General features: G+C 42.1%; 1 protein-coding gene across 2 annotated transcripts in view; it reads right to left on the bottom strand.

The window, feature by feature from the left end:
• Positions 1-27,852, bottom strand: part of CRMP1 (collapsin response mediator protein 1) — a 50,489-nt gene that overhangs the window by 4,943 nt on the left and 17,694 nt on the right. For both annotated transcript variants that reach the window (XM_030947002.1, XM_030947003.1), the window contains exons 3-12: positions 23,240-23,424; positions 21,596-21,760; positions 15,949-16,010; positions 14,259-14,339; positions 11,028-11,096; positions 8,990-9,110; positions 7,780-7,936; positions 3,417-3,558; positions 1,635-1,805; positions 243-422 (exon numbers count right to left, since the gene is read on the bottom strand). In XM_030947002.1, the coding sequence (XP_030802862.1) occupies positions 243-422; positions 1,635-1,805; positions 3,417-3,558; positions 7,780-7,936; positions 8,990-9,110; positions 11,028-11,096; positions 14,259-14,339; positions 15,949-16,010; positions 21,596-21,760; positions 23,240-23,424 (1,333 nt within the window). The remainder of the gene's footprint in view (positions 1-242; positions 423-1,634; positions 1,806-3,416; positions 3,559-7,779; positions 7,937-8,989; positions 9,111-11,027; positions 11,097-14,258; positions 14,340-15,948; positions 16,011-21,595; positions 21,761-23,239; positions 23,425-27,852) is intronic.

Here is a 27,852-nt window from a genome sequence, read left to right as displayed (position 1 = left end):
TTCCACCTCTCTTCAAAGAGGTGGAATAAGGCATTGCTGGACACAAGGCAATTCTGTCAGCTGGCAATTACATGTTCTACCTGCTGAAGCTCACAGTGTTAATACTAAGTTGGATGAGTTCACAATTGCAACCAGTTTTGAGCCAGTCATATCCAGTCCATCTGATATGGACTCATAATAGCACAATATTAAAAACAGATGCTACTGTGCTTCCAGGAGGGTTCAATAGGATCTGCCATTACCTTATTCCTGATTTTGATGCGCTGGTAGAGATACTCAGGGAAAGGTTTGCGAGGGATGAAGCGGCCCATTCCCTTATTGACATGCAGATTTCCATCTTCAAACACAATCTTCCCTTGGCTTATGACGACCAGTGGGGCACCATGGCACTCCATTCCTTCAAAGATGTTGTACTCAATGGCCTGAGGATCAACCAACATATTCACTGCCAAGACCTCTTTCCATTAGTAACTTAGAACATGTACATTTGTAGTCATAGTTTTAGACAACTGCCATTAAAAGTGTATAAACTTGTTTTGTAGGAAGGAAAAGCAATGCCTTTTGATATGAAATTATTTTAAAGGATCTTTCCTTTAATATAAGACATTTCCTTCCAGTTTTTCATTTTCCATCAAGGATTTCACTTGTTTTTGAAAATTTGCTGTATCTAACCAGAGCATTTAGAATAACAATAGCCCTAATAAGAAGGAAAATTGTGACTCAGGTGCTGGATAATCAGAGGATGTGGTCCCACCGTGCATCTGCTGTTACTGTGTCAGCAATTTTCAAAGAAGCCAGCACACATATTTCTGTCTCAAAAAGCCCAGAAAGGTCTGAATCTAAATGGGAATGATAGGGCAGGTGGTTATTACTTTCTTGAAAATACAGAGAGATCCCAAGACAGAGAAACAGAAACTGAATTACCCAAATTTACTTTTTAAAGATTTATAAATGCTTTGGTCTTTTAATATAAAAATCCAATACTGGATTTTTCAGTAAAACTTTTGGAAGAATTCCCCAATACAAAGGGCCAAAGCACTAAAGAGTAAGATAACAACTTTGGGATACACAACACAAAACCTATCAGAGTCAAAATGAAAGCAACTGTCAGTCACTGGTTTTCTGCACTGAGGGCAAAGAAACATGTAGCAAAACTGGCATTAAACAGAAAATTCCATCCATGAAGTTGATTAGAGCTGTATTAACAAAACATGTAATCATCTGCCATAGTTTGGAATACTGTTAATTTAATCGTGCCATTTATAATTTCAGGTGCTTTTTAGTTAAGAAAAAAAAAAAAAAACAAACTGGTTTTAAATTTATTCTCACAGCCTTATTAACCTCAGCTACAGAGCTGCTGATTCACACCTGCTTATAGGTCTGCCACAAGCATGCAAAAAATAAACAGTGCAAGGGTATATGCAGAGAGAAAAGAAATCCTTCCTGATCACAATGCTTCCAACATAGGACTTCAGTACTCTCATGTCCTGAAACATTTACCCATTTCAGAACAGGAGTAGGAGTTACCCCACTCTTCTGTATCCTGTGCAATTGGTGTTCACATGATGTAGGTCAACAGCTGAAAAATAACAGTGACATTTCTTTTTTCTTGCTGGCTTTCATTTCCTCCTTACCGATTTATGGCTTTTGGCTGTTATAGTCTTCACCTTATCAGGGTCCCAAATCACAACATCAGCATCGGATCCTACAGCAATCCGGCCTTTCCTTGGATACAGATTAAAGATTTTGGCAGCATTGGTGCTGGTGACAGCTACAAACTGGCTCTCATCCATCTTGCCTGTGGCCTAAAAAACAATATGATTTGAGCAAAACATGCTTATGAAATAAGGATTTACTATTCAGAGTACTGAAAGGTTGGGGAGATATTGGAAGGCATCCCTTTATAGATGTGTTGATGTTGCATGAAACAGTGATTGTATCACACAGGACTTTTGTACAGCTCTTTAACTGGAAGTTTCAAATGAATGAACACGTTACTCCAGGCATTGCAAAGGCCAGCCAGTGAAACCTTAGTGCACAGAACACCACCAAGGTGCTCAGCTATCTGGGATCCCTTTCTCTACATACTGAGGCCTAAGAGTTTTGTTGCTAGTCCTACTAATTTCTATTTAAATATTTAAGCAATTTTAAATCAGAGAAGCTCATACGAGCATTATGAGATGTAACAAAAGATCAAGATTCCAACACTTTTGGGAACACTTGCAAATTAAGTCCATTCTATTACCATTATTATAAGAGCTATCCATCTAAGTAATACAACCAATTATAAAGTCTTTGCCTGGAGAAATGTCATCACCAATATAACCTGACATACAGTCAGTGATGGTAATTGCAACTGTACAGAACAGCATTTTGATTTCTCAGTACAGTATTTTGGGGTCTTCCCTGGCAATGAGCAAGAACAATGTTCTAAGGAAGAAAAACAGTACCAAGCCTTTTAATATTAGATAAACACTTATTTCCTGCCTGGTAAAATGTAAGGTTTGTAAAGTACAAGCTACTCAGTGGTGCAGGACTGACTGTTACCACCTGTCAATCCCATGTTGCAGCCCTTCCTGCAGTTCCTTCCCACTGAGGGAGTAACAAAAGAAAGTATCAGCAGCTGGCTGTGCTTTGCTTGCTTCCCTACTTTGCTCCTACATGGCAGGTATCTGAAGCTGCTTCTGCGCTTGGAATCTCAATAGCTGTCCCTGAATAAAGTGGTTATGAAATAGAGTCTGGGAGAAGTGCTCATCACAGCACTGTAAATACTGCCACTTCCCAGTCTGCAATGTGCATTTGAGCACAATGCAGTGAGTGGGTGTGAGTGTGCAGGGTGTGCATGTGGAGACAGACAGTAGAGGGAGAATATCATTATACATTAAATCCATGGAACCATCAAAAAATTCCTGACTTATACTGGCACTCCACTGCAAAGTGTGCCAGTATGAATTACATGCAACGCTCTCCTTCAAAGCATTTCATCATTTAGCCTCAGGCTCAGCTGCCATCCATTTGTAATTTTTCAAAAACGATGAGACACTTCCCAAATTCAAACAATTCATTCATCACGTTTATATGAGGTCCACTTCAAAACCATTCAATTGCTCCAGATACCACATTTCTCAGAAGCATCCGCTCTGACACTAAGGGAAAATAGAGCAATGGAGTCTGGGAAGCCTCAGGTCTAATGAAATCCAATACTACTGCAGTGTCAGAAGTGAAACACAGCCCTGAGTTTAAAAAACTGGAAGAGGTTTTTGAAATAAGCAATTCACCTCACAGTAGCATTCTCTCAGGGAATTCTCAGAAATATAGCAGAAAGTCACTTAAGCAATGGCCAAGAGTCTCTTGGCTTCCATTATTCAGCCAACACTCAATTTCCTTTTAGTCTATAAAAGTAAGTTATTACTTACTACAGCCTTGTCCCAGACAACAGTCATCCTTTCCTCAATTCCATTGACCCCTTCAGGAATCATAGTGAAGTTGTCCTTTCCAATGGCTTTCTGGGCAGTGCTATAGGGGCAATGTCCACTTCCCGTCACCTGCAGGTCCCCACTGTGGAGTTAACACACAGAAGGTTTAGACCAGGCATCACCAAGGTGACCTTGTCTCAGACAGGCTGTGAATGGACCCTTCAAGCCACCAGAGGCACATGCTGTAAATCATGCCAGCAGCCTTTCTGTGCTGGCTACAGATCACTGAGAGTAACAATGGCACTGGATATCTCCACTTTCCCCCAGGAGCACCCTGGACTCCTGGATTACAGCCCCCTCCAGCTCCAGGCTGCTTATTGACAGAGATCAGGCAAAAGCCCACTAACCAGGACAAAGGATTACTCCAGATTAAGGAAATGATCAGAAGCTTGTATGAAATGTCTGCCACTCTCAAGATAAATTAATTCACAACCACATTAAAAAATGATGGCAAATTTCACAGTGCAAAGTCACGAGCTTCAAATGTGTTCCCCTGCATTTCTCTCCTACACATGTATTTTTCTTGCAAAACTTACATGAATACTTCTCATGTGACCTTCTAAAACAGAACCAAGAAAATAAAAATATTTTTATCAGGTAGTTTTCTAATTAAACAACAAAAGGCATAGTGCAAGTCAAACACATGCTCTGGATTTATCTAACTTAAGAGTCTTACACAGAAAAAGGCATGGAGAAAAATGCAGTAAGAGCTACCATTTATAATGCTTTTATTTAAGAGGTTGGGTTTTTCAGCCTAGAGAATTTTTTTTGGCAGAGAGCAGAAGTGGATCACAGCTGCTCCTGGAAATAAGGAGGAAGAACATAATCAATACGCAGAATCTTGCCAAAATAGAAAGTCAAAAAAGAAGGTTCTCCAATATCCACAGGAAATGTGATATTTTTAGCTCTTGACTAAACTTACAGGAGGCAGGCACATTAGAACTCACTGTAATTTTCCTTCCATCACTCCATAAGTCCCCAAGAGCCTGTCATCTTTTTCTTTAACTGATAATGTAAATTTCAGCTCTGAAACAACTGAATTATTCTGGTCTACAAATCTAGATCCAACAAGCTAACAAATAGTCAAGTACAGAAGAAAAAAGTATCACACATGAGTAATTCTAATTCCATTTTCTAGGCTGCCAGCCCTAATGACTGCTGACAGAGAAGAGTCCTTGGCCTCCTTTCTGGTTCTTCACCACACTCACAAGCCATCCATTCAGATTTTAGCAGAAGCCAAACCCATGAATTCAGTACAGAAAAGGCTGCTGTGCTTTAGCTGCTCCTGATTGTTAATGACTGCCTGGTGTTACTCCATAGGATTAAGCCAATTTCATCAGTTAAACATCCATTTATTTTAACACAACAATAAAGTCAGAAGGTTGCAATGGCATTTCTTCCTTTTTGATGCTCTTCTAATCAGCAAAGCTTCCTGTGGCATCTCTCCTTTCCACACACTGATATAACCATGAAAACCTGACTGTCACAGCCAGGCCTGTGACACTGCCCACTTCCCTGAGGTCATGCTGTGCTTCTAACATCACACTACAAATTCCTACACCTGAAAGATAACAAGGGTTTGCTTTCTTAACTCCATACTCCCTCTTCTCTGACATTTAATGACATTGATATGAACTGCACTCCCCAGTCAAATCAATAGAAGACTTCCAAAACTGAAGTGTGTCACTTCAGATCTTCCCATCCCTGGTTAACCCAGAGCACTCCTACTGTCTGGACACACTCTACTGTCAAATGGGGGATAAGCATTACATCAACTAAAAAACTGAGAGACAGGAAGGAATCACCATGAAATAAATGCCAGATCAATACCTTGTCATCTTATTCTTCCCCTTAAACAAGGTTTTCATGGCAAGTTGCATCCTCTGGGTAGCATCAAGATCTCACATCTCTGGTTCACAAGAGGTGGCACATCCCAGCTGCAGTAATGCAGCAGCACACCATGCAAGATCAAAGCTAACTCAAGTGCATGGCCCACAGATGACACAAGGACCTAATCTCATGAGGCAAATTCAATCTGCAAATCCCATGAGACATGATGGGGTTTTACACATTCAGCTTTTCAGTGGAAAATCAACAAATCAAATCATTCAGCTTTCTGTGGAGAATAGCACAAGCAGTATGCTGCATGCTTGCAAAGGAAGGATGTTGTAGGGAATTTTAAATGAATTAAAATATTAGTATCCAAATCAACAGTGCAATAGAAACATGAAATACTGTCTTTACCATCATATTTGCATAAAATTCCCCAAGAATGCAGAGCAGACCAATACAATATACAGTTCTTTTTAGTTTCACAGTATGGATTTGAAGTATTAAAACTGAAAGCAGGCTAAGCTGCTGTCATTTAAGATCTAGGACTTTAAGTCACTAGGAAAAAAAAAAGCCATTTTTGCATGCTTGGAGAATAATGAAAACTTCTGTAAGTCCTCCATTTGTGTTTCTGATGTTAGTTTTAAAAAGTCATTATTTGGATTCCAATTCTAAAAATGTTCTTGCTAATCTGCTTTGACCCACATACTATTATTTTGGGACTCTCTTCTAGAAAGCATATATAGCCACTCTTAACAGAGTAAGGAGACAAACATTTTGATACACATTTACATGTTCTGGCTAAGAGCCTTACCCTCACACACTGAACTTCACCCTTTACAGCGCTGATAGTGATGAATCAGACCATGAAAGTGATACTTTTCTGAGTCTTTCTTTGGAACAAAAAGCTCAGTTATGGAAAAAACCATTTTTTGCCATCAGACTGTCAGAAGAGAACTGCTGTGAATTCTTACCAGAGCCAGACATTACTCAGAGCTCAGCTGCAGCATCTTTAGAGCAGTTGAGTTAAAGCCTGGGTGGGCTCTGGGCTGCACTGCCTGACCCATCGTGTGCAAGGGGAGACATGGCACTGACTGATGGCATCTCCCTGTCACATGTGTGTGCCCACCCAGCTCCCAGGCAGCTCTGAAGATGGTCACTTTCAAGGTTCAGGTTTCACTGCTCTGTCTAGGGCATTGGAAACCCCAGAAGGGGGAGGCCGGGTCAGCTGGGTGCCACCACATGAAGGTAAATGAGGATATGAATGGTAAGTTGAGTTCCTCCCTCCAGCCCTAGTAATCTGTCCTGGTGGGGCTTCAGCTGTGAATTTCTGTATCATTTCAGAGCAGATGGTTTTTGCTTAAGCTAAAGACCCACAGTTGGCTACAAGCAGGAAATACTTTCAGAGATGGGTTTTACAGTCTGGGTTTCTGGCAAGGCACTGCTGCTATCTTCTTTTCTATATGAAAAAGACACTTCTTCCTTTGCTGTCCACATTCCTTTCACCTACCTAGTGATTAAACTCTCCCTGCCAACCTGAAGGCAGTCAGCTCACATCCCTATCCTGTCAAGAGATGGCCTTCAGTCTCCAGCTGTCTCCACCCAAATCCCTCACAGTCTACTTTGTAATTCACTCTGGCCTCTTTCTCCTGACACTCCTGCTCTACCATGTACCACTTATCTTTGCCTTCTTCCAGCTGGAGGACCCCAGAGCCCATAAAGACACCAGGCAAGCTAAAATAAGCCTGCAAGAACTGGACACGAGGAAACTTGTATGATTTTGGTCCCTTCCCAGATGAAGGCAAACTACCAAATCAGAATTTTCCAATATTCAGAAGATAAACCCACCAAGTTCTGCTACTAACACAAGTTAGTTTAGGACAAACCAATTTTCAGAACTCACAGCTGAGAGCCCTGCACCAGCTTTGATAAAAATTGCCCCAAGAAATTTTTCTTGGTTCTAGGTATCTCTGCATTCAGGAACAGCCCTGATTTCTGGAGCTGTGCTTGTCAAATATGACTGGGGCTTAAAATTGAGTCTGGTCTCAAAGATGGGGATGTATCCACCAGGCTTTTGCTTATGCTGGACAGTGAGGATGCCATCCCATCATATATCAACAGCTCAGCTAAAGAAAACTGAAAACTAGGGAGAAGGCCAGTTTGAAGTCCTGACAATCTAGTTGTACAACTAGGAATCACTTGAAAAGTAAAACAAAAAAGAATTAATTCGTGAATAATTCCAGAGCAACTGCCTCTCTATCAAGCCAACCAGCAACTGGAGTGTCCATGACTACTCACTTGACTGCAGCCTAAGCATAAGGATAGAACTATCTCTAGTTTTCTATGTCCTTTCTCTCCTGTTTCATGTATGAGACTGGTCTAAAGGAAACCAGGCTGATCCCTAGATGCTTCATGCCATTTGGCTTTTGCACTTGCCTCACCATCATCCTGTTAAAAAAAAAGGAAGTCTTACCATGCTAAGAGTGAATTTAAGTGGTCTGGAGTGGTAGGGTCAGGGCTCAAAGGTGGTGAGGTCACAAAAGCTGCAGCCTTGGCCCAGTTTTTGCTCCAGTAATGTGTCCCATCTGTCCCCAAGCTGGCAGTGATCGGCTCTCCGAAAACAAGGGGACCTTGGAGAAAGCAAGGATATACAGGAACTAAGTACAACCCACTCTCTCTTCAGCACATGACACTGCTTGCAGCATGCAGCCATGTATAATTCACACATTGCTACATGGCTAGCACAGCTCCCAGGAAATTAAACAGCCCTGGCTTTGCCTGTATGATAAAAAATTAATCAGGAGTCTCTCTGAGCTCTACATGCTTTTGATCAGCCTATTTACAAATCTTTCTTTCTAATCCAGAAGGAGACAGTTCAGACCCACTTTTAATTTGTACTGTTTTAATCACAGGCACGTTGCTCCCATTTGGAGTGAACTGGATGGTGGATCACTTCAGCAGGCAGATGCCTTTTTACTACTTCCAGGTTGGGCACAGCACCAGCAGACAGCAGCATATGGTCCCCTGCACCACACTCCAAGTCTCCAAGAATACAAACATCAAGACAATAATTTGCTCTTTGGCTTTTCCATATTGCTCACAAGCTTTGTAGTCCCAACCAGCAGAACAGTTCTGACTTGCAAATGCAGCTTCAGAAGCAGCTGCCTTCAGGCTCACATGTCCCTTTTGGGTGCTTTGTAACCTGGATCCCACCACAGCCCCAGCAAGCAGGGCTGACCTGCAGTACCCATCAGAGGGGCTCAGCTCCCAGCAGCAGGGCCAGGAGAGAGCCCCAAGCATCTCTAACAGCAGGGTCACTGCCCAAGCCACATCTTAGAAAAGCTGAAATACTGGCCTGGAGGATGTGCCATTAGGAATAAAGTATCTCCTTCCCATGAACAGAGATATAGCAGTTTAAGGGAACAGTAAAAGGGAAAACAGGATAAAGAAATGTTACAATTCAGTCTTTGAGAGGACAGTTTGTGGGAAGAGCATCTCAACTTAAAAATATAAAAGGATTTCACCTCATCCTTCCCAGCCACAAATATTTAGTCTGCAATGGTGCCGGCATTCTTTGATAACCTCTCCCTATAGTCTCTCCTTTGGGTCAAGACATACAGGTTTTTTCACTGAGCTTCTATTCAACAAAAAAAAAGTTTGGGGGTGCAAAGGAAGTCACTTACCTCTCTTCCTGGCCTGTGCAATGATATCAGCTGCACTCTTACTCATGACCTTGGTGATGTACACTGGGCAGTTTATTCGGCTGGCAATCGTGATGGCACGGAAAACAGCTTCTGCTTCAAGCTGAGCAAAACAAGGAGGGAAAAGTTAACTGCAAATGCAGTCTGAAAAAAATCAGCTGGAGGACTGCACTGTATTTCTAATTGTTCAGCAACAACTCTTCAGGGGTTGATTCTGCTTTTTCCATAGAGACACAGTGCAGAAAAGAGGGAGCTAACCCAACCCCAAACACTTGGCACTAGCAATAACCACAGCCAGGCTGTACTCACTACCAGGGTACAGCTACAAACACAGCACAAACACCGCTCCCTGGCTTCCTGCACCCCAGGAAAGATCATGTCCAAGCAGCTGATGCAGCTCCTCCTTACCTTCCTCCTACCCTCTTGTTTAAGACTCCTACCCTGCAGCTGAAAGGAGAACAAAGCAAGGAAACTTTGCCCCTGCTTGGAGACAACCTCTGAGCTCCCTCGGCAGCTTTCCCTAATCTTTACATAATGGTGACAGTGAATGTAAAGAATTCTCAAACAGCAACTTCAGCACTATGGACTGAATTTAGCCCATAATCCACAGAAGCCTTTGAAGCAGTGCCCAGTAAGTCCCCTCTGTCAGCAAGCATAAAAGCAACCTCCTCCCAGGAGCCAGCTGGGACATAGGCACACAAAGCAAGCATCTTCAGATGGAGGAGCAGTGTTTCCCAGCAGCTCTGGAGACTCCTTTCCCCAGCCATCAGTTTTATACCAGATCCTTCCCAGATGGACTCACAGTATTGGCATTTTAATATGAAAAACCCTGTTGTAACTGAAAATAGTGACTCAGTGGTACAGAAATTTCTGTGCGAGAGTTTTTCTAGAAAAGTTGAGCTTCTTAGACCTTCCAAAACTACATGGCTTAATCCTTTACAGTTTTGTAAAATATTTTTCCTTAAATCAGACTGCTTCAGTTTGTCCTAGGACTTGTAGCAAAACATTTGCTCTGGAAACCCCAAATGCACCTTTAGAGAGCAGGGAAGGAGGCACAGCCTCTGCACTGCAGCACTAGAGCTGAGCAAAATTCCTTTCTGGAAACTGCAAATGCAGATTTTCCTTAGGCCCTTGTTCTCATTAAAAGGAAACAACTCAATCCTTTTGGAATAATTTTAGTAGAAGTTGAACAGCAAAATGAAAAAGTACATAAACATTTCAATAGAAGAATGTGACCAATTAAGCTGATTCGTTTTGCCTTGGGGAGAAGTTAAATAAAGATCTGCAAACCACAACAATCTCTTCAAGTTCAGCCTCAAACCCCTGGGACGTCATCTCTTTAGTCTTCTAGGAAAGCAGTCACTTCCCACTACTGCCCTCCACATCCCATTAACAGTCTGAGCTGTGTACTTTAGGGGGCATTCTCATGTCTCCACATTTTCCTTGGCATTACATAAACCCTTTCCAGATGCCTGAGATGATCCACACCAGAGCTCAGATTTTATTATGAGGGAGTTGCTTAAAACAAGCTGCCTCACAGCAATTTTCCATTCTCATGTATTTGCATCTCTACAGCCTGCATTTCTGACACCAATATATCTGCCAGCATGAAAGTAGATCTATATGTGGGTGTATGCCTGTGCATAGTATAGATGTGCGCATGCATCTTATAGGAGGTTTTCAGCCAAAGCATTTTAATAAATGCAGTTACTCTAAGGATTAACCCTCAAGCTGCACTGCTGATTTTTAGCCTGATAAGCCCATTTTTTTTTGTTATCACAAATCAAAACACAAAGGTCACACTTAAAAAAGTACATGGATATCCATGTCTGGGGCAGCAGGAGCTGAGACTCCTGACTGTACAAGGAGTGTACACAAGTATCCCTGGACTAAAGGAATGCACCTGGCTGCAGCATCCAAAGGGCTTTTCAGGCAAACAAACAAGTTGAAAGGACCTGGACTTTTCAGACATTACGTAATACTGGAAAAGGCAATGGGAGAAGCAGATATTTGACCTTACCTCTTCTGGCCTGCTCAGGGCATGTCCCTCAGGTCCAGTGATTCCCATCTCCAGAATGCGCTTTTGTTCCTGCAATGTAAGAGATAAATGCTGACCCAGCTCCAGGATGAGATCTGTGCACCCAGCATCCTCAGGGAGATGAGCAGCCACATGGTCTGAGTGCCCCTTTCAGTGGCAGTGTAAATGCAGCTGCAAAGCCCACTGAACACTGAAAACATTGGCTCTAAACTGCTCCCATGCCACACCAGCACAGCCAGCAGTGCTCTCTGTTGTGTGATTGAGCATATCTGTGCCCCAGCCATTGGCCTGCACCATCAGAAACCTCCTCTGCCCTCCCGAAAGTCCTGCTTGACACCTCAACACCAGCCCAGGGAATGGGCTTCAACCACCAATACTCTAAATGGTAACAATGGGTATGGTAATTATTCCAGCCTGCCATTCCCTATTTACTTGCTCAAGTTCCTCTCTGGTTGCAATCCACAAAGCACTTTCTTAAACCTTCAGCATTGCTGACACTTTCAGTTTTCTGTAATGCTTTTCTTCCTATACACTGAATCACTAAAATTATGCTTTTATGAAACAGAACAGTGCCCTCCAGTTGCAAGGGCACTGTGTTCTTATCAAAGACCCCATCTCAGGACCAATGGGGGCTTGTCAGAAAAATAATCTGCGCTATCCAGCTTCATAGGAGTGAAATATTTTTTTTTAGTAGAAAAGCTTCACTTAATTTAAGGCCAAGGAGCATTACTGGAATAAATTTCCCTTTTTGCAGAAACTGGTGGTCAACCTTTTTTCTGAGGTCTAGCCCCGGCCTCCCCTGCCTGGCCCTGCCCACAGGGCTCTAATGAGCCCAGCTCAATGATGAAATGGCTCTGTGACACAGAGAAATGTCCCCTAGAGACCAGGATGAAGTTACTGAACGTATTTGAATGTGTCAACTAATAAATACCTGATCCCAGGTCCCTCAGGGTGAAAAGCTCGCACCAACATACTCTGGTAAAACTGAAAAAGTTAACATTCATATATACTTTAGTCTTCACTGCAATCAATCAAGGCTAAAGAGGCCTTGCAGGAATGCATTAATCTGACTGTGTAAGAACATTTTGGTTCTTAGAAAAACATAAGGTTTCATAGGTATTATTAAAAACAGCTGTTCTGGATCATTAATGCACCAGCTCTGAACAGTGCCAGTAAAGACTTCAGATAATTAAAATACATCAATAAAATGAAGTTACAGCGACGTAAAAAAATAGCACATTGGCATAGAATAGATACACCAAAGTAGGACAGATTTTCATCTTGAAGGAAGTAATAAAATCAGATCATATGATAAATTACCCCCTGTAAGAGGACCTGATAGTGCTAATTAATTAGAATATTTGTTTGACAAGATCAAATTTGTATTTTCACACAGGACAGTCCTAAAAAGCCTATGTGCAGGCAGCTTTCTTTTCATTATCCAAACAATTCTTCTACATAAAAGCACAGAGAAAGACTGATTTTATGAAACATGGCAATGCTGAACAAATATGTTGATGTGTAACATAACTTATATTTATTTACTACTTCCTCTTTTTCTAATAATTTTTCTGCCCTGGTTGTTCATATTTGATGGCCATATATTAAGGCTGATCAGAGAAAAATGAAATACAAAAACAGAAATCTGAAATAGATTTCTATCAAATATGCAATACCATGAGTGTGCCTTGATTTTAATAGGCAATGTATCAAGACACCGGAGATGCAATTTGATTTGTTTTATTTTGCCATTCCTACAGTAATATTGACTTAATCATGCTTATTAATAGTCATTTTAATTCTACTGGATATTTTATGTTGTATTAAAACTGTAAATCATGTATTTAGTAGTTTTTATTCATGCTAAACTCCATGAGAAATCAGCTTTTTCCTCTCTTTAATTCAAATGAGGGTTGTCACCTAGTTTCAGTGGGGGAAGGACACAACCACAGTGTATGTGCCTGCTGATTCCTCACTAGTAACTTTTGATCCCAGTGGTTATTTTGGTCAAAGTTAAAATGAAAGGCAGATCTCAAAGGGGGTAAATTCTAACCAGGCAGATGGAGATGAGTTTCTCCCCCAGAGGGAAAAACAAAATACACCCAAGGCAAGAGTTCTTACACACAACCCAACAACTCCCATTCCCTGACATTCTCCCTTAGATGTGAGACAAGGTGGGTTGCCTTGTCCAGATCTCAAAGACAGCTTTAGCTGCTGTAATTTCCTTGTCAGCTCTGCAGCCCAGTCCTTAGCAGATAAGCCAGCAGATAAGCAGCTCAGCAGATAAATCAGATGGCTCACTCACAGCCTCACTGACCTACGAGGGGCTCGATGCATGTACGAGAGATCAGGGCTGTGAGATATCTCTGCAGCAGCCTTCAAAGATTCATCTGTCACAATGCAGCATCAAAACAACACCCACCCAAACCTGCCCCTTCTGTTTCAGAGGGGGATCCTGGCCTCTGAAAGCCCAGTGGGAGGTTTACTATCAGCTGCTGTCCATGGGCTGCCTCTTTCCATGTTTCAGAGCCATGGTACAGTCCAGTGGGAGGGTAGCAGCTCCCAGGGCACCTGACCTGCAAGGACTGCACTGGAGATGCAGGGCACTCTAATGGAACATTCTGAACTTGAACCCAGCTTCCTGGTTCCGAGATGCATCTTCTAAGAGCATGGATTATGCTTAAACACACGTTTTTGAAATGTCTACAAGATCACAGTAGTTCTTATTCTCAAACTTCAGAGATTTATAAGAATATTCCCAAAAATAAATGGGTCTGTGAGCTTTAATACCTGTTCCAAACTCACTGTGTTGCTTTTGCTGACAGCTGCGGCAAGACTTTAGTATAAAGCTTTCAGATCCTCTTTTTGTACCCCAAATCTGTGAACAAGGCTTTACATTATTCTGCTTCACTTGTATCTGCTGGATTCAGAAGAAATCTTCTTGCTTCCTTCTGCCCTCCTTACCTAGTCCTCATTTGTTGCCAAGGCAAAGAGCTGCCTGGATCATTGCCCTATCTCAAGGATGCTCTGCCAATTAATGCAAAAGGACCCCATTCTCTCATCCAAAGCTTTATACCAACAGTGTGCAGGGCATCACATTCAATTAAGGCTCTTTCCAGGAGTTTCCTTCTTCCTACTTATTCTCTGACTGGCCTATTTAACTTCTCCTCTCTGTCATCTCACAAAGTGAAGCAAAAACGATGGTTCACTCACCTGAGCTATCAAGTCTCCATTTTCAGCATGGACCAGGATAACAGCCCCAAGACTCTTTAAAAAGGTAAAGGCTTCATAAAGCTGCAGGTAGTACAAAGAAGGAAACACTGCTGAATAAGGAAAACACATTACTTAACACTCAGACCTCTCTCTTCACCTCAGTTTTGTACCTTCTATGCTGGTAATTATATTGGTAAATAGCTGATGATCTCTTTTCTACACAGAACCTGAGCTTCACTGATTGGTGCTGACTTACCCACCCCTGTACTCACCAGGTGCAGCAAGACAGGGTCAACAGCAGGGCTGGATTTCCCTGGGACAGAGTCTGCCCCAGTCCCTGCACTGCAGTGCCACCTCCCCATGCCCTCCCATGCAGGGCTAAGTTTAGCAGCCCTGTAGTTCTGTAGTTTTAGCAAATGTAAAATAGAATTATTGCCATGTACTACAGGCACTTTCAGTATGGCTAGAGCATCTCTTTTCTGAAGTGTAGGCATTTTGCACCATCTTCTTAGAGCCATCATTGCTGAGCTTTCAGCAACATCTTTAATTCAGATATTAAAAGTTGCAATATTTTCTCTAGAGCATGCTTGGTTTTTTAATTGCTTTTTAAGATTCCATAGCCATCCCTAATGAAAGGCAGTAGTTGATCCTTTTGCTTTTACTGGTAATTTCTGAGCACACATCTACTGAAACACAGTTTCCTTTCCAAAAGCTGTTCAGCTTATGTGTCCCTTTTTTGAACCAGACTTCAGTAACTGGGAACCCAGCTTTCAAATACAGATTAAATATGGAAGACAAAGGTTCTTCAGTGTCTACTTCTGCACTAGGGCACTTCAGGCAGCACTGAATGGGCTGCAATATACAGCTTGCAACATGGACATTTAAACAAGGTAACAGCCATTAGTCCAGCCACACACTAAACATTTTTGATGTATTCCTCTTGACAATTCCAACAGGGAGTTAAATTTAACAGGCACTGTCTGTCAGAGAATAGTTATAAATTATTATGTCCAAAATTCCAATTAAAACCACATGTATTGGAGGTGTAACAACAGTTATTTAAGAGACCGAGAGCTGTAGCTCTGGGAATAAGTAAGAAAGAAACATTTTATCAACTGAATAAGCAAACATTATTATTACTAACAGATGCCATTGTCCATTTACAGTGGCCTGATATGTATGGATGGGAAAGCTGAAGAGTCTGGAATCTGTAATGAGCTCTGGACAAACAAGCTCATTGTTATCTCCAGCCCTAATGAGAAAAGGCCACCTCCCCCAAAGAGCAACTCCATTTAGCTGCTTACACAACCAAGAAACTCTTGAAAGCCTCAGAATTGCCACTGCCTCGAGTGCTTCATCTTTTCCTCCCTCTCTGACCTAGAGTCCTCAAAAGGTTACTGCAAAATAAAATGAGTGACACCCTGAGCAGAGCTGAGTGGCTGCAATGTTGGGAGACACCAGAAGATCTCTACAGAAGGTGAACACCATACACTTGAAGAAACACATGCAGGTGTTCTGCACAGCTCAGAACTGACCCTCAAGAGAGTAAAGCACCACTGCACATTCCTCCCAGTGCCAATCAGGCCAGTGAGAATTTTTCTCTGGGTTTCAACCTCAGCAACTCCTCAGGTGTTGGGAGATGAGGAAAGAGAGGACAGATCACAGCAAAGAAAAGCATTCAGAGCAATACCTGGCTGTCGGACATTTGGTAGAGATCTTTGTAGGCCATGTAGACTTGAAAAGAGTTCACACCTGTTCCAAGACAAAATTCAAAGGTGTTGCCATGTAAGTGTATTCTTAAATTGTACTTGAGCAAAAACTTCAGGAAAAGTAAGTAATAGAGTATGTCTGGACTAGGCTTTTCACTAGTGATTGCCAAAAATCAAGCATGGCTTCACAGCTGCATTACAGCTGCTAGGACTAGAGGCCTGGATGCCCTCTACACCGGGGGAATTTTTGGATGCTGTGGGTAGCCTGCGTTCATCCCTGGAGTAACCCAGCCACCACTGCCAAGAGGATTGCTTGTAGCCAAATCACAGACAAGCAGTGGCGGCTAAAGCAAGCATGTAAAGTTTGTGAAGTTTAAAAAAACTTGTGTAAGGTTCTGTGAATCAGTGTTTTTCTTTTTAGGTTTCCTTAACTATTCTGAAAAACATTTCAGCTTGGTCTAAACTGTGATTGTTGATGATTTTTCTGGTTAGGTTCCCCCAAAGTGTTGAGAAGGTGTAGGAAATGTGTATCTGAATGTGCATACAGACTTGTTTTATCTTGACCTTACACTCCAAAGCACTAAGCTTAGCTGATGGTAGACACTGGGAAGGAGTGGAAACAAAGCCTGAAACCAGTTTCATAGGCAGCTCACCACACCTCTTCTTCTGCCTTCCAAAGAAGGATTTATGCTGGCAGCCATAAAAAACCAAGAAAGACAACAGTTTCAAATTTCAGAAATCCCTAAGAAATGCTAGTGCTGAGTATCAGTTCTCAATAACCCCTGTATTCAAATCCCCATAAGTGTTGCTATTTATTTCAAAGATTTGGTTACTTACACAGCTTTGTATTCTTACAGAATGCAATTTACAAATGTCTTCTGTTCATAATTTCTGTACATATGAATTCATATTAGTGTATATATATGTCTTACTTTCTAGTCTACTGGCAAGACCCCCAGTTTGGTCCAAGGACCAGAATCATAGTTTCCTAGCTTAAAAAAAAAGTAAATTCTAAGCTACCTAAGCTGTGTATGCTGCATTTCAAAATGGCTGTGGTGAAAACTGTGCTTCCTGGGGCAAGAAGAAAATGTTCCTGTTGTTCACGTTGTCTACGTGAATGAATAAAATGAATAAATCTCTCTGATGGAGATATAACTCCTTCATGAGTCTAGACTGAGCAAACACATCCTCAAGCAGAGGGTATGACTGCTCACACACACACACACAGAATTAATTTATTTACAATTACAGGACTAAAATAGCCCAGGATACATGCAAGATAAAACATTGAAATGATCCCTGGCATTATGTCTTCCTGCTAAGTCCAAGCAGCTCAGAGAGAACACAAAGCTGGAGCTGGCCCCTCCTTGCTGACTTCTACACTGAGCAAATCCAGCCTGAACAGTGGAACCCTGTCAGCCTGTAAGCCCATTCTTTCTTCCCATTTCCCATTTATCATCTTCTCAGAAGGCACATATAGCGTTTACTAACTGTAATCCCTCCCTCTAGTCCTCATTACAATTACAGAGCACCCAGTACATTCTTATTTTAAAACCTAAGCTTGGCTGGGCCTTGCCTGGGGCCAATGCTTACAGCCTCACGCCCTGAGCCCTCTGAGTGCTCCCAGCAGGCCCCAGCACACCCATCTCATCTGCCTCAGAGCAAAGGTCAATTTTCTCCCCACAAACCCACCCCTCATGTCAGCTGTCAGCTGCTGCCATGAGCCACCTTTCTGCAGGGGTGCCCGTGCCCACACAAAGCAAGGAGGACATGTTGGGCCTGCTCCAAGCCACGCTGGCTGCCTCAGTGATGGCACAGGACTGACGCCTCAGAGGGATTTCTCTGTGAGCCCAGGGCTGGGGTGTCGGGGTCTCTTGCTTGTCAGAGTGACCCCGAGAAAAGTTGGAAAGTCTCTTTTCCCAGCCCGGTGCTTGAAGAAGGACTCAGGGCCCTCCAGTTCTTGGTATCAAGGTTGTTTATTGTATCTTATCTATAAAAAATTTTCTCCTGTCCTGCCAAGGTCCATCCAGCAGGACAGTTCCAGGCACTCTGCCTGCCCTGGGGTGGTGTTATGTCTTTATACTAAAAACTACATATACAATGTTTACAATTACTTTCCAATACCTATCACCTATGTCAGACAGTGAGCTTCTACTCTAAACCAATCTTAAAGTGCCAACATCACAGCAGAAGATGGGGGCCAAGAAGAAGGAGAAAGGCTGCACACACCCAGTTCCCTCCATCTTGCCTCCTGAACCTCCATACCAAAAACCCCAAAATCTACTTTTCCACCCCATGATAACTTCACTATTATTCTGCCTAAACTGTTGTGGATTGCTGATCTTTATATAAGGTTGGTAATTTGCTCCATGGGTCATAATCAAACCCACAGGTGTTTTGGGCTCTGTGCCAGGGCTTCTGAGCCCCCTGGCAGGGGTCCTGGCCATCCTGGACAGCCAGAGGGATGTTCTGGGTCCCACTCTGGGGTACCCTTATCCTCCAGGCTCAAGCCAAAGGTGATTTACTGCATCACAGTCCTGCAGGAGGTAAGGCAGCTTTTCCTGACTGCTGTGGGGAGAAAACACATACCCTGACTCAAGTAATATGTATTCTCATCCTTTCTCTTTTACTGCCTTGCTATCTTCTTGGGGCCTCTTCTGATCTTGATAAAATGATGAGTTTTGCTCTCACTCTGTTTAATGTTCTCCCTGAAATTAATGGGAGCAGTAGGGATCCCAGTAGGGAACCTGCCATAGGATCTTGAGCCTGCTCCTTACCACAGTGCAGAAGCAGAGTTCTCCCATGTAAACACACATTCCCACCCTCAGCTGCTATCAGATACACACACAGTGGAAAAGCAATTCAGGGGCTGCCTTTACAGCTAATAGGCAAGAGGGTATGAACAATCCTCCCTATACCACATACCAAGATAAATAACACAAATTTACATACACAGGTATCCAAGATTAGACTCCTTGCCCTGGCCTGGTTCCTTGACCTGCTCATTGGAATTATGCAGCTTTTCAAAAGCCCTGGTCTGTGGCCTATTGACCTGAATACTTCACATCTGTTACACACCACGTTCTTGTTAATGTCCTACTTGCTCTCACACCAGGGGTACTCAACAGAATCCTCTCCAAATTTTAGGCAGGACTACAGTGTACTCCTGAACTTTCTGAACAGTGACAAAGTCAAAATAACCAGTGAGGCCTCTGTCAGCAACTTTAGGCTCTTACTCCTTTGTATATACTGAAGAAGCTCAATCCCAAAATAGCTGCTGAAATTACACAAGTTGGAGTGTTTATAATCAATATTTGTCTCTACAAAATCTTCAGGCACTTCCAAAGCCTTTGTCTCCTTAAATTAGCATTGTATTGATTTGAAACTGATTAATTGTTCAATTATACCTCATGACAAGGCACTTCAACAGCCATTTTGTGAGCTCCCCTGTTACTCATGCTGATTGCATTAGGCACATGTAGCTCTGAAACACAATGAGCTGAGCCCTGTCACTCAGCTCGCTCACCCACAATTCAATCCAGATTCCCAGCTGATGAAAACCAGGGTCACTCCACTGACATCAAGTCTATTTACACCAGCTGGCTTAAATGTTTCCAATTATCAGGAAATACTACCCATTAATTTGAAAGCCTTGCCATGCTGAATTATTTCCTATTGTGCTTGTGAGTTCATACTCGCCCTTACCTTGTGTCTCCAGCAGTGAGAGTAACTCACACTGCCTGCCTGAGACATACATGAGAACAAAGGTGACCTCCTAATGCTCTCACCACTGAAGAGGCCACCAAGGCTCCATCATAAATCTCAGTTCAGGCACCAATGAACAGATTTCTGCTTCCCCTGATGACTCAAAGGCAGATCAGATTTACACAGAAAACTCACATTTCAATAGTTGGAGAAAACTATTAACCTAACTGCACCAGGCTTTTACTGTAAACCCTTAGGCAAATTTGGGAGTGCTGAGCCATCTGTGGTCAGGGAGCTCTAGAAAATAATACCCTACCTTTGAAACAAGGCACAGTATACTTGTCTTGAGAGTACAATCAGCTAATGCACAGCAGCAGATTCATGTTAATGCTGATAGCAGGGAAACAGCACAGATTTAAGCACAGCCTGTGTTGACAGATGTCATCACCTTGTAAAAATCCCCTATACTAGAGACCTATGCAAGTCCAGCTGCAGCTTCTCTAATTATGTGCAGTCTTGCTGACGGAAGTGTTTTGTTGCCTAAAATCTGGTTATAGAGCACATGTACTGTTAGCATCCTGTGACATGGAATAAACTCCCACAGGTGACTGCACCTCCAGGGCAGCTCAGCAAACAACTGTTCACTCAAAAATAGCATTTTGCTCTTCTTTTCTACTTTGATAGTACCTTTCTCTATAAAGAGAACCTTTCACATCTAAGTCAACACTAGTTCTACACATTGCAAAGGACGCTGCATTTACACATCACTTAGGTTTCCCAAGAGAAGAGTCATTCTTATTTGCCCATGGAAATCACATGCCATTTCAGAAAATATTCCAATATCCATATGTTTTCAAGGAATCTAGAAAATGAAAAATATGTGAAAATATATGATTCTGAAAAGAAAATACAAGCTGTCAGGCACAATTTCAAGGAACAACATCTAAGTTAGGATCTTCTGAAGGCTAGATCCCATTGCCCACAGAGGCATCTGGTGCCACAAAGATGCCCTCCACACATGAGACTGCCACATTGAGCCTGCATGTGTGGAAATGCATTTAGGAGAGGTTTCATCTGTGCTATTCTGAATTAGGAGCTGGAGTCCAGGTAAGGTAACGTACAGCATCTCACAGGATAGTAGGCCTGTTAATTGAACACAGTCAAACCCATAGAAGTGTCTTAGATTCCTAAATAAGCGACCTTTTTTTTTGCAAGTGTTGAAACATGGCATCTTCTAGTAACTTCAGGGAAAGCCAGCAGAGAGAAGCACTTGAGAAAATCAGGGCATTTTTTCAATATTAGATACCTAACTTTAGCATCTCTTTTTCTAATAACTGGAATCTTCTAAAAATACAGGCATGTCTTATTTTACAAAATCAAGTCTCAGCAAGTAAATTATTCCAATTCACTGCTGCAAAATGAGATCTAGCCTGTAGTGACATTTTCACAGCCCCATGTGCTCTTCATATTTGGATTTAATTGGAGGCAGCTGAATCAAATCTTTCAGTCTAGTTAAAACCTGAACCACTACTTTGAAATGTTTCACTTTCTTAATTCATTAAATAGAGGATCTAAGGTGACTGGGCTGATTATCCTAAATACTGATCTTTGAGTTTTACCTTCAAAAAAAAAAACCTACCTATGAGCCTGTTTCCACACATACAAGCAAGGATAAAGTGATAAATTTCTTTATGGCAATGTAAGCATCTTAATCTTCCATGTCTGTACTGGACACAGTCATATATATGCACAAAGTTTTAGGTCCATTTTACAGAGCAGCAAGTGAAAATACAAGTTCAAAGTAGTGACGAACCTTAGCCAGCATAGCCAGTGCCTATGCATTCATTAAAAGACTTCAAAATTTCACCTCCGTATGATATTTCAATAAAACAAAAAAAATATTACTGCATTTCACTCACGAACCTTTGTCTTGCACGAGTACTTCCAGCTCTTCTCGAATCCCATCATACCAGCTGGTGATGTCCACATGGAGAGCATAATCACAACAGGATTTGGTATCAGCTGCCTCATGCCACTTCTCAAAGGAGGTCAGTAAACTAGTTCCAGGTTCTGGAAGCACATGATCAACTGAAAAAGAGATTGAGTGTCTTTTAGCAGGACAGTATGCCCACTGTTCAGATCTCCCTGTGAGCAGCCTTCCAGCATCTCAGCCAGAAGAGCAGTCTGTGTGCTGACTGTAACTCTGGGGTGCCAGCCAGGTCCTGCTGCCCCAGGTGCAGCAGATTTTTGTGAACAGTCTATACTAAAGATGAGTCTGGCAACATGCTTGGTGCAGCATCAATAGACACACAAAGGGGGAGCCAGACACCTCACAGTTCAGGAAACATTTGTCTTTCCCCTACTGTATTGTAAGAGACCATAGGTTCTGGCCTTCACTGTAGTTCTTGTCTGATGTGTTAATTTCTATGTATTCCACAGTAAGCACAATAATTAACCAGTGCCTCACAGTCTCTGAACTGGCCCACTCTGCCCCACCAAGACATCAGTGCAGATGTTCAATGTTTTCTCAGCAGCCAAAACTGGGAACACAGCCAAAGGTTTGCACGGGGCTGATGTTGAGCACAAACACTGCCACACTATACAGTCCATTGAATGCCCTGCCTCTCCCCTGCCTCAGCCTTTCTGCCTCTAATGGTGCCACACCATCCACTGACACAAAGACATGACTACTTATGCATAGGTACTTCTCTCTGCAGGGCTAGTTAGTACAAAAACAAATCAAGATGGGCTAACCAGTGCCATCCGCAAGCCTAACTCAACACAGGAATTCTCAACTGAAGAACACAGACTACAAAAAACTATTAACAAAAGGAATGTACAACAGTGCATTTTGTGCCTATGGCCAAAGAGTCTTTTAGCTGATGCCTGCTGCTGAATATGGGTACAGGGTAACACCAAAAAAAAATCCACATTCCAATTCAGTGGGAGTAAAACTCTGCTGGGAAGCTCCTCTCCACAAGGAAGCTAAGACAATTTATGGCACCTGAACTAGCGCCTCACAACATCTAACCAAAGTCAAGTCACAGCCAGAAGGAAAGAGATAAATGATGTTCCACCATCTGTAGACAGAAGAAGGGTCTTTAACAACTAGAAACACTTCTTTTCACCAACAAAGATGTTCCTCTGGGACATCTCTGTTAAGATCTTCCTCAATTCCTGCTGCCAAATCCAAGTTCATAAATAAGCATATCTTCTTATTTCCAAAGCTCTTGAAATGGCAGTAGGTGGGAATAGCAGATCTTTGTCAGATTTTCTGTGCCATATACTTACAGCGCTACCTACACTGCTTTCCAAAAATCCCAAATTACGTACATTATCCCTCAGTGCTTGTTCTGTATTTCAGAGGAAAATCCAAGAGACAATTCTGCATGCTGGTATTTCTTTCTGAGGATAGGTTCATTTTCAGGCCAACCCTGGTTAACAATGATAAATGGATCTCAAACACAATGCCCAGAAACTTGAAGATTCATTGCAGAAGATCTCAGAAAATCAGAACGAAGCCTCTGGTAGCTATCCCCACACAGAGACAGCTCTGCTGGTACTCACTGATCATGGTGGTGCCCCCTGCTAGTGCTGCTTTTGTGCCTTGATAGAAGTCATCAACCGCAGTCATCCCTTGGTAGGGCTTCTGTAGATAAGTGTTGACATCTATTCCCCCAGGAATAACCATGCGCCCATTAGCCTCTATGGTCTTGACTCCTCCAGGAACAATCAGATTCTCTCCTATTTGCCTGCACAGCAAGGAAAGCCAGTATTACTTTATTGGAACAAGCACAGAGGACAAAGCTATTTGAGGCATGTAGGGGAGAGGGAGCCTGGGCCCATAGAGCAGGAGGTGGGTCCCCAAAGGCAAGGTGAAGCTCAAGCACACGCTCCCTCTGCCCTGCCCAGCACAGCAGAACAAAGCAGAGGAGAGATGACTCACTGAGCCCTGAGCTCTGTTTGCTTTGCATGGCTCTAGCGGCCAATAAAGGAGCTGTAATGCACCAGCATTAAAAATTGATTATTTTTATATGATTTCTATCTTTAAACAATTCAAATTATGTACCCTTAATGCTCTCTTGGGGGCTCCAGTTTTGTATACTAGGTTCTTAAATGAAAATAGGAAAACATAGATCAAATACAGGAGCAAGCTGGAATTGTAAAAATATATAGCAGAAACAAAAGGCAGAAAATTTTATAATTACTTTGTCATCATGCAATGCAAATGCATCCTTAAAAAGAAATCTAAATAACCTAAGATACAGAAATACATATCTAAGAGACCTAAACATGTTTAATCTACCATGTCCCATATTCTTCATCCTCCACTTGAAGTTAAAAGCCAGTGAAACATTCTGCATAACTGTGTGGAAAAATTATAATTAACTGCTGCCGTATTTTTCCCTTCAGGTCTTCAAAGCAGGATTTTTTTTTTCACTATTCAAAATATTAATCTGTCCCCCATACCAATATCAAACTCCAGATACTTATGATCAAAATACTTGTATTATTCATGGACTCAATTACAAATAAATTAAACTTTAACTTTTAAAGCCACACTAGAATTTATTGTCTACTTTGCATGGCACCAAACAGGGAGAGGGGTCTATGTGGAAGCCATGTCCTTGCACTGTTACACCACAATATATTTGGGCTTAGAGGTAACTCTAAGGTAGTTAAAGTTCACTTAGTTTATCTTATATTACAGACACAGAGTCCTTGGTCCTAATTTTCTTCTCTCTGGATAAAATAGCTTTTATCCACAGCTAAATAAATACCTCAGACATCTGAGCTGCTGAATCTGTTTCCCCATATTAAAAGGCAAGTCCCACCTACAGTTCAAAACACAGCAACTGATTAACAGCCAACTGTGATAAGGTAGAATGAGAAGTGAATACAACTCTTCATTAAAACCAGTGGGAAAAACAAGAAAAAGGGGGATAATTATTCACATTGGAATCTGGCCAAATGGCAGAGTTAATAAACAGCCCCAAGAGGTCAAGAATTTGTTTCATATGCTATGCAAAAATGCCACCTCCAGCAACTCATCTCCCGTGGTGCCCCGGGCTCTGGCTGGAGGGAAGCACAGCCATTCCATGGGCAAACTCCTTGTGGGCATCCCAGGATGGGGTCAGAGCACTGAACAAATCCAGGAGGGCTTACTCATGAGAGCTGGCACCTAACAGTCATCAACATGTGCAGCACTGCCATAACCTGTGTGCAGCTGCACAGAGTGAAGAACACCCTGACAAACAGGGAACCAACCTGGATGCAAACACCAGCAGCTGCCCAGCACATCCAATTGCACAAACCAAGGCTGCTCCTCTGTTTTAAGATGTGCCTCACAAAGGCATATCATAGGGCACTGCATCCATGAGCACATTCAATGCCTGTATAAAATTAGGTAGCCCCATGTGTAGCAATGGTGTTGCACTATTTCATTAGTCAAATCTATCCCCAGGATTTTAATCAGAACAACCCTCCACCTTTGTAGAGCATTTATGCAGCTAAGAAATTGAACTGGGGAAAAAAAATTAACTACGACCCATCTCCTTTGAGTATGTCCAAGGAGTAACTGCACCTCAAGTACTAACACACCTTCTGAGAATAATATTAATGAAAACCTTCACAAAAAAAGCAATTAATTTTTATTTTCTTCCACAATTAGTATCTACCAATTTCCTCCTCAAGAAGACACATGTCCTAACAAAGTAAAAGTGTGCTAACTATATATTGAAGTTTTTTGACAACTCAATGCTCATTATTTTCAGTGTATGTTTGAGTAACATCTTAGTCAGCTGAAATCATCCATACTGAAGTGACATGGGACCAAACAGTCTTTGTGGATGATGCTGCACTACTATCTGTCAGAAACCTGTCTTATCTATTGCCCTGGCATCAAGATTAAGGCTGGGAGAAGTCTGATCTTCACTGCTGCTCAAGGTTATTTTTATTCTGTCCAAGTAGAACAGAGAGTAGGAGATAATGTGACGGGATTCCTGAATTGCTTACTCATTAATGCAAAGAGTATGTGAGTAAGAATGGAGTTCTATTACCTGTGGGTGAAAAAATACAACAGTGCAGATAACTGCATTCTAGACACTGTACAAATGACTGAGCTGGTTTCCTCATATGTCAGCAACCAGAAAACTCAGACCCACAGGAAGCTGATGCTGTCTGCCATTTTCAGTTGAACAAGTTGGTAAATTCTGTTGTACATGAGCTGATCAAAGCACAACAGAAACAGCAGGCTTCAGCTCTTCCTAAGCTTCATCCAAGGAAGCTGAAAACCTCTCCCAGAACTCTGTGGTGGTGCTTCTGCAATTATCAAGCCCAGACCTTTTTTAGACATTTGAGGTTCCCCCTAACTTCACTCATCACTTGGCCCAGCTCTGGAAACCATGCCCCCAGTCCCCCATCCTGCCACTGTTTGTCCCTCCAGCCCAGAGGGACCCAACCATTCCCCCTGGCAGGGATGGAGCAGAGGACAGCAAGCACCAGACCATGACCTGTCACTTGGCACAGAGCTCACTTCCTCATGTGATAACCCAGGCAGGAGAGATGTAGGCAAAATGCATTATTTATATGCCAATTTAAATTACCAAATATTTAAAATACTATTTAGATGATGGAGAATTGCCTCTCAGCTGCCATCTGAGTGTGCAGGGCTTAAGTTTCAGGTAGGAAAAATCCACCTGCACTGCTGCTTCTTGAACCTAGGGAGCCAGTTTGAGCATTGATTGTCAGGCAGAAACATCAACCATCCTCCAAACTATAGCTGATCTTCAAACACACTCAAGGTTACATCTGCTTTCCTCTCTGCAGAATGATCTGCATTAAATGCATTAAAAGACTCAAATCTTTTCATTAGGCTGCAAGAGAAACCCAACCCTCTCTTTTCCAATCAGATTTCATTTCAGGGTGAGAAAAATAACCCAGATCTTTTATAGCCCGGTAAAACCAGGACACTACTGCCTATTCTGGGCTGAGTGGTTTGGTGTCTGCTCCATCCTGTGCTAGAATTCTGTATTATCAGCAGGATCTGCAGCTGGAAAGTTGTAGCATCAACTGAAATGCAGATGACTGAGTTTCAAGGTCCAGCTCCAAACAAGCTTGAGCCACATTTAACAATGATGTTAAATATTCAGACACAATGGGCAGTTCCACCTGAAGAAACTGAGAGATCAGACAAATCCAGAGCTTTCTTAGGTTGCAAAATTTATCATCTGAACACAGTAAGAACTCAACCCCATCTCACAGCAGGCTGCCCTCACAAATTACTTCAGAGCAGGAATTCTTGCACAGTTTACAAAGACAAATCTTGGGTTGTCTAAATCTAGGGCATCAGGCATAACTCAGGGTGCTAAATTGAGAACTTGCCTCCTTGGGCAAAGATAAATGCTTCTTAAAAATTAAGATCTTGCCTGTCTGTTCATTATTAACCCTAATTAGCTTGGGCAGCTGAGATACTTCCTGGAGGTATGGATCCACACAAGGATTTCAGAGGCAGTCCATGTACTTAATAAGGGCAGGTGAAAGCTTGGCATTGCTAACCTGCCTACTAACTACCATTGCATTTCTGGAATCAAAGCCAAAATTTCACAACAGTTTCAGGCTCTCAGCATCTCACGCATTTAGTTGTTTAAATAGTTCTGATGCTTACACGTGTTAATAAAAGATTTGTATCTGAACTAACAAAACCACAGAAAAACTCAACATAAACACCCATCAAAGAGAGCACAACTTGGATAACTGTTCCTTTAAAAATAGAAGCTTGTTCAAAATTTTGTGTCCTCTCCACTTTTGCCACTTCAATTAACAGTACAAATGGAAAGGCAGAGTAAAGTATTAAAAAGAAAATTTCACAGTCCATGGATGAAAGTATTCAGATTTTTTTCTGTTATAATAACCTGAATCATAATAACATATGCAGTCACAGATATATAAAGAATTGGACTTTTAATCTGATGTTACATTCTTAAGGAGCTCTGAAAACAAGTAGGCAATTAATTATTTACCAGATAACCATAATTATATTTCTGTGCATCAAATTGTAGCCACTGGAGACCAAGCTTCTTAGGTCACTAGTGAAAGTGTTTAGCAACCATGAAAAAGGCTTTGATCCTTGTGTACATCAGAGTGCTCATACACTACATAACTTTGCAAACCCCAGAGAT

Source organism: Camarhynchus parvulus, chromosome 4 (assembly GCF_901933205.1).
Source record: "Camarhynchus parvulus chromosome 4, STF_HiC, whole genome shotgun sequence".
NCBI classification, from domain to species: Eukaryota; Metazoa; Chordata; class Aves; order Passeriformes; family Thraupidae; genus Camarhynchus; species Camarhynchus parvulus.
Note: the sequence above shows the minus strand (reverse complement) of the source record. Positions and strands in the feature narration are given on the sequence as shown.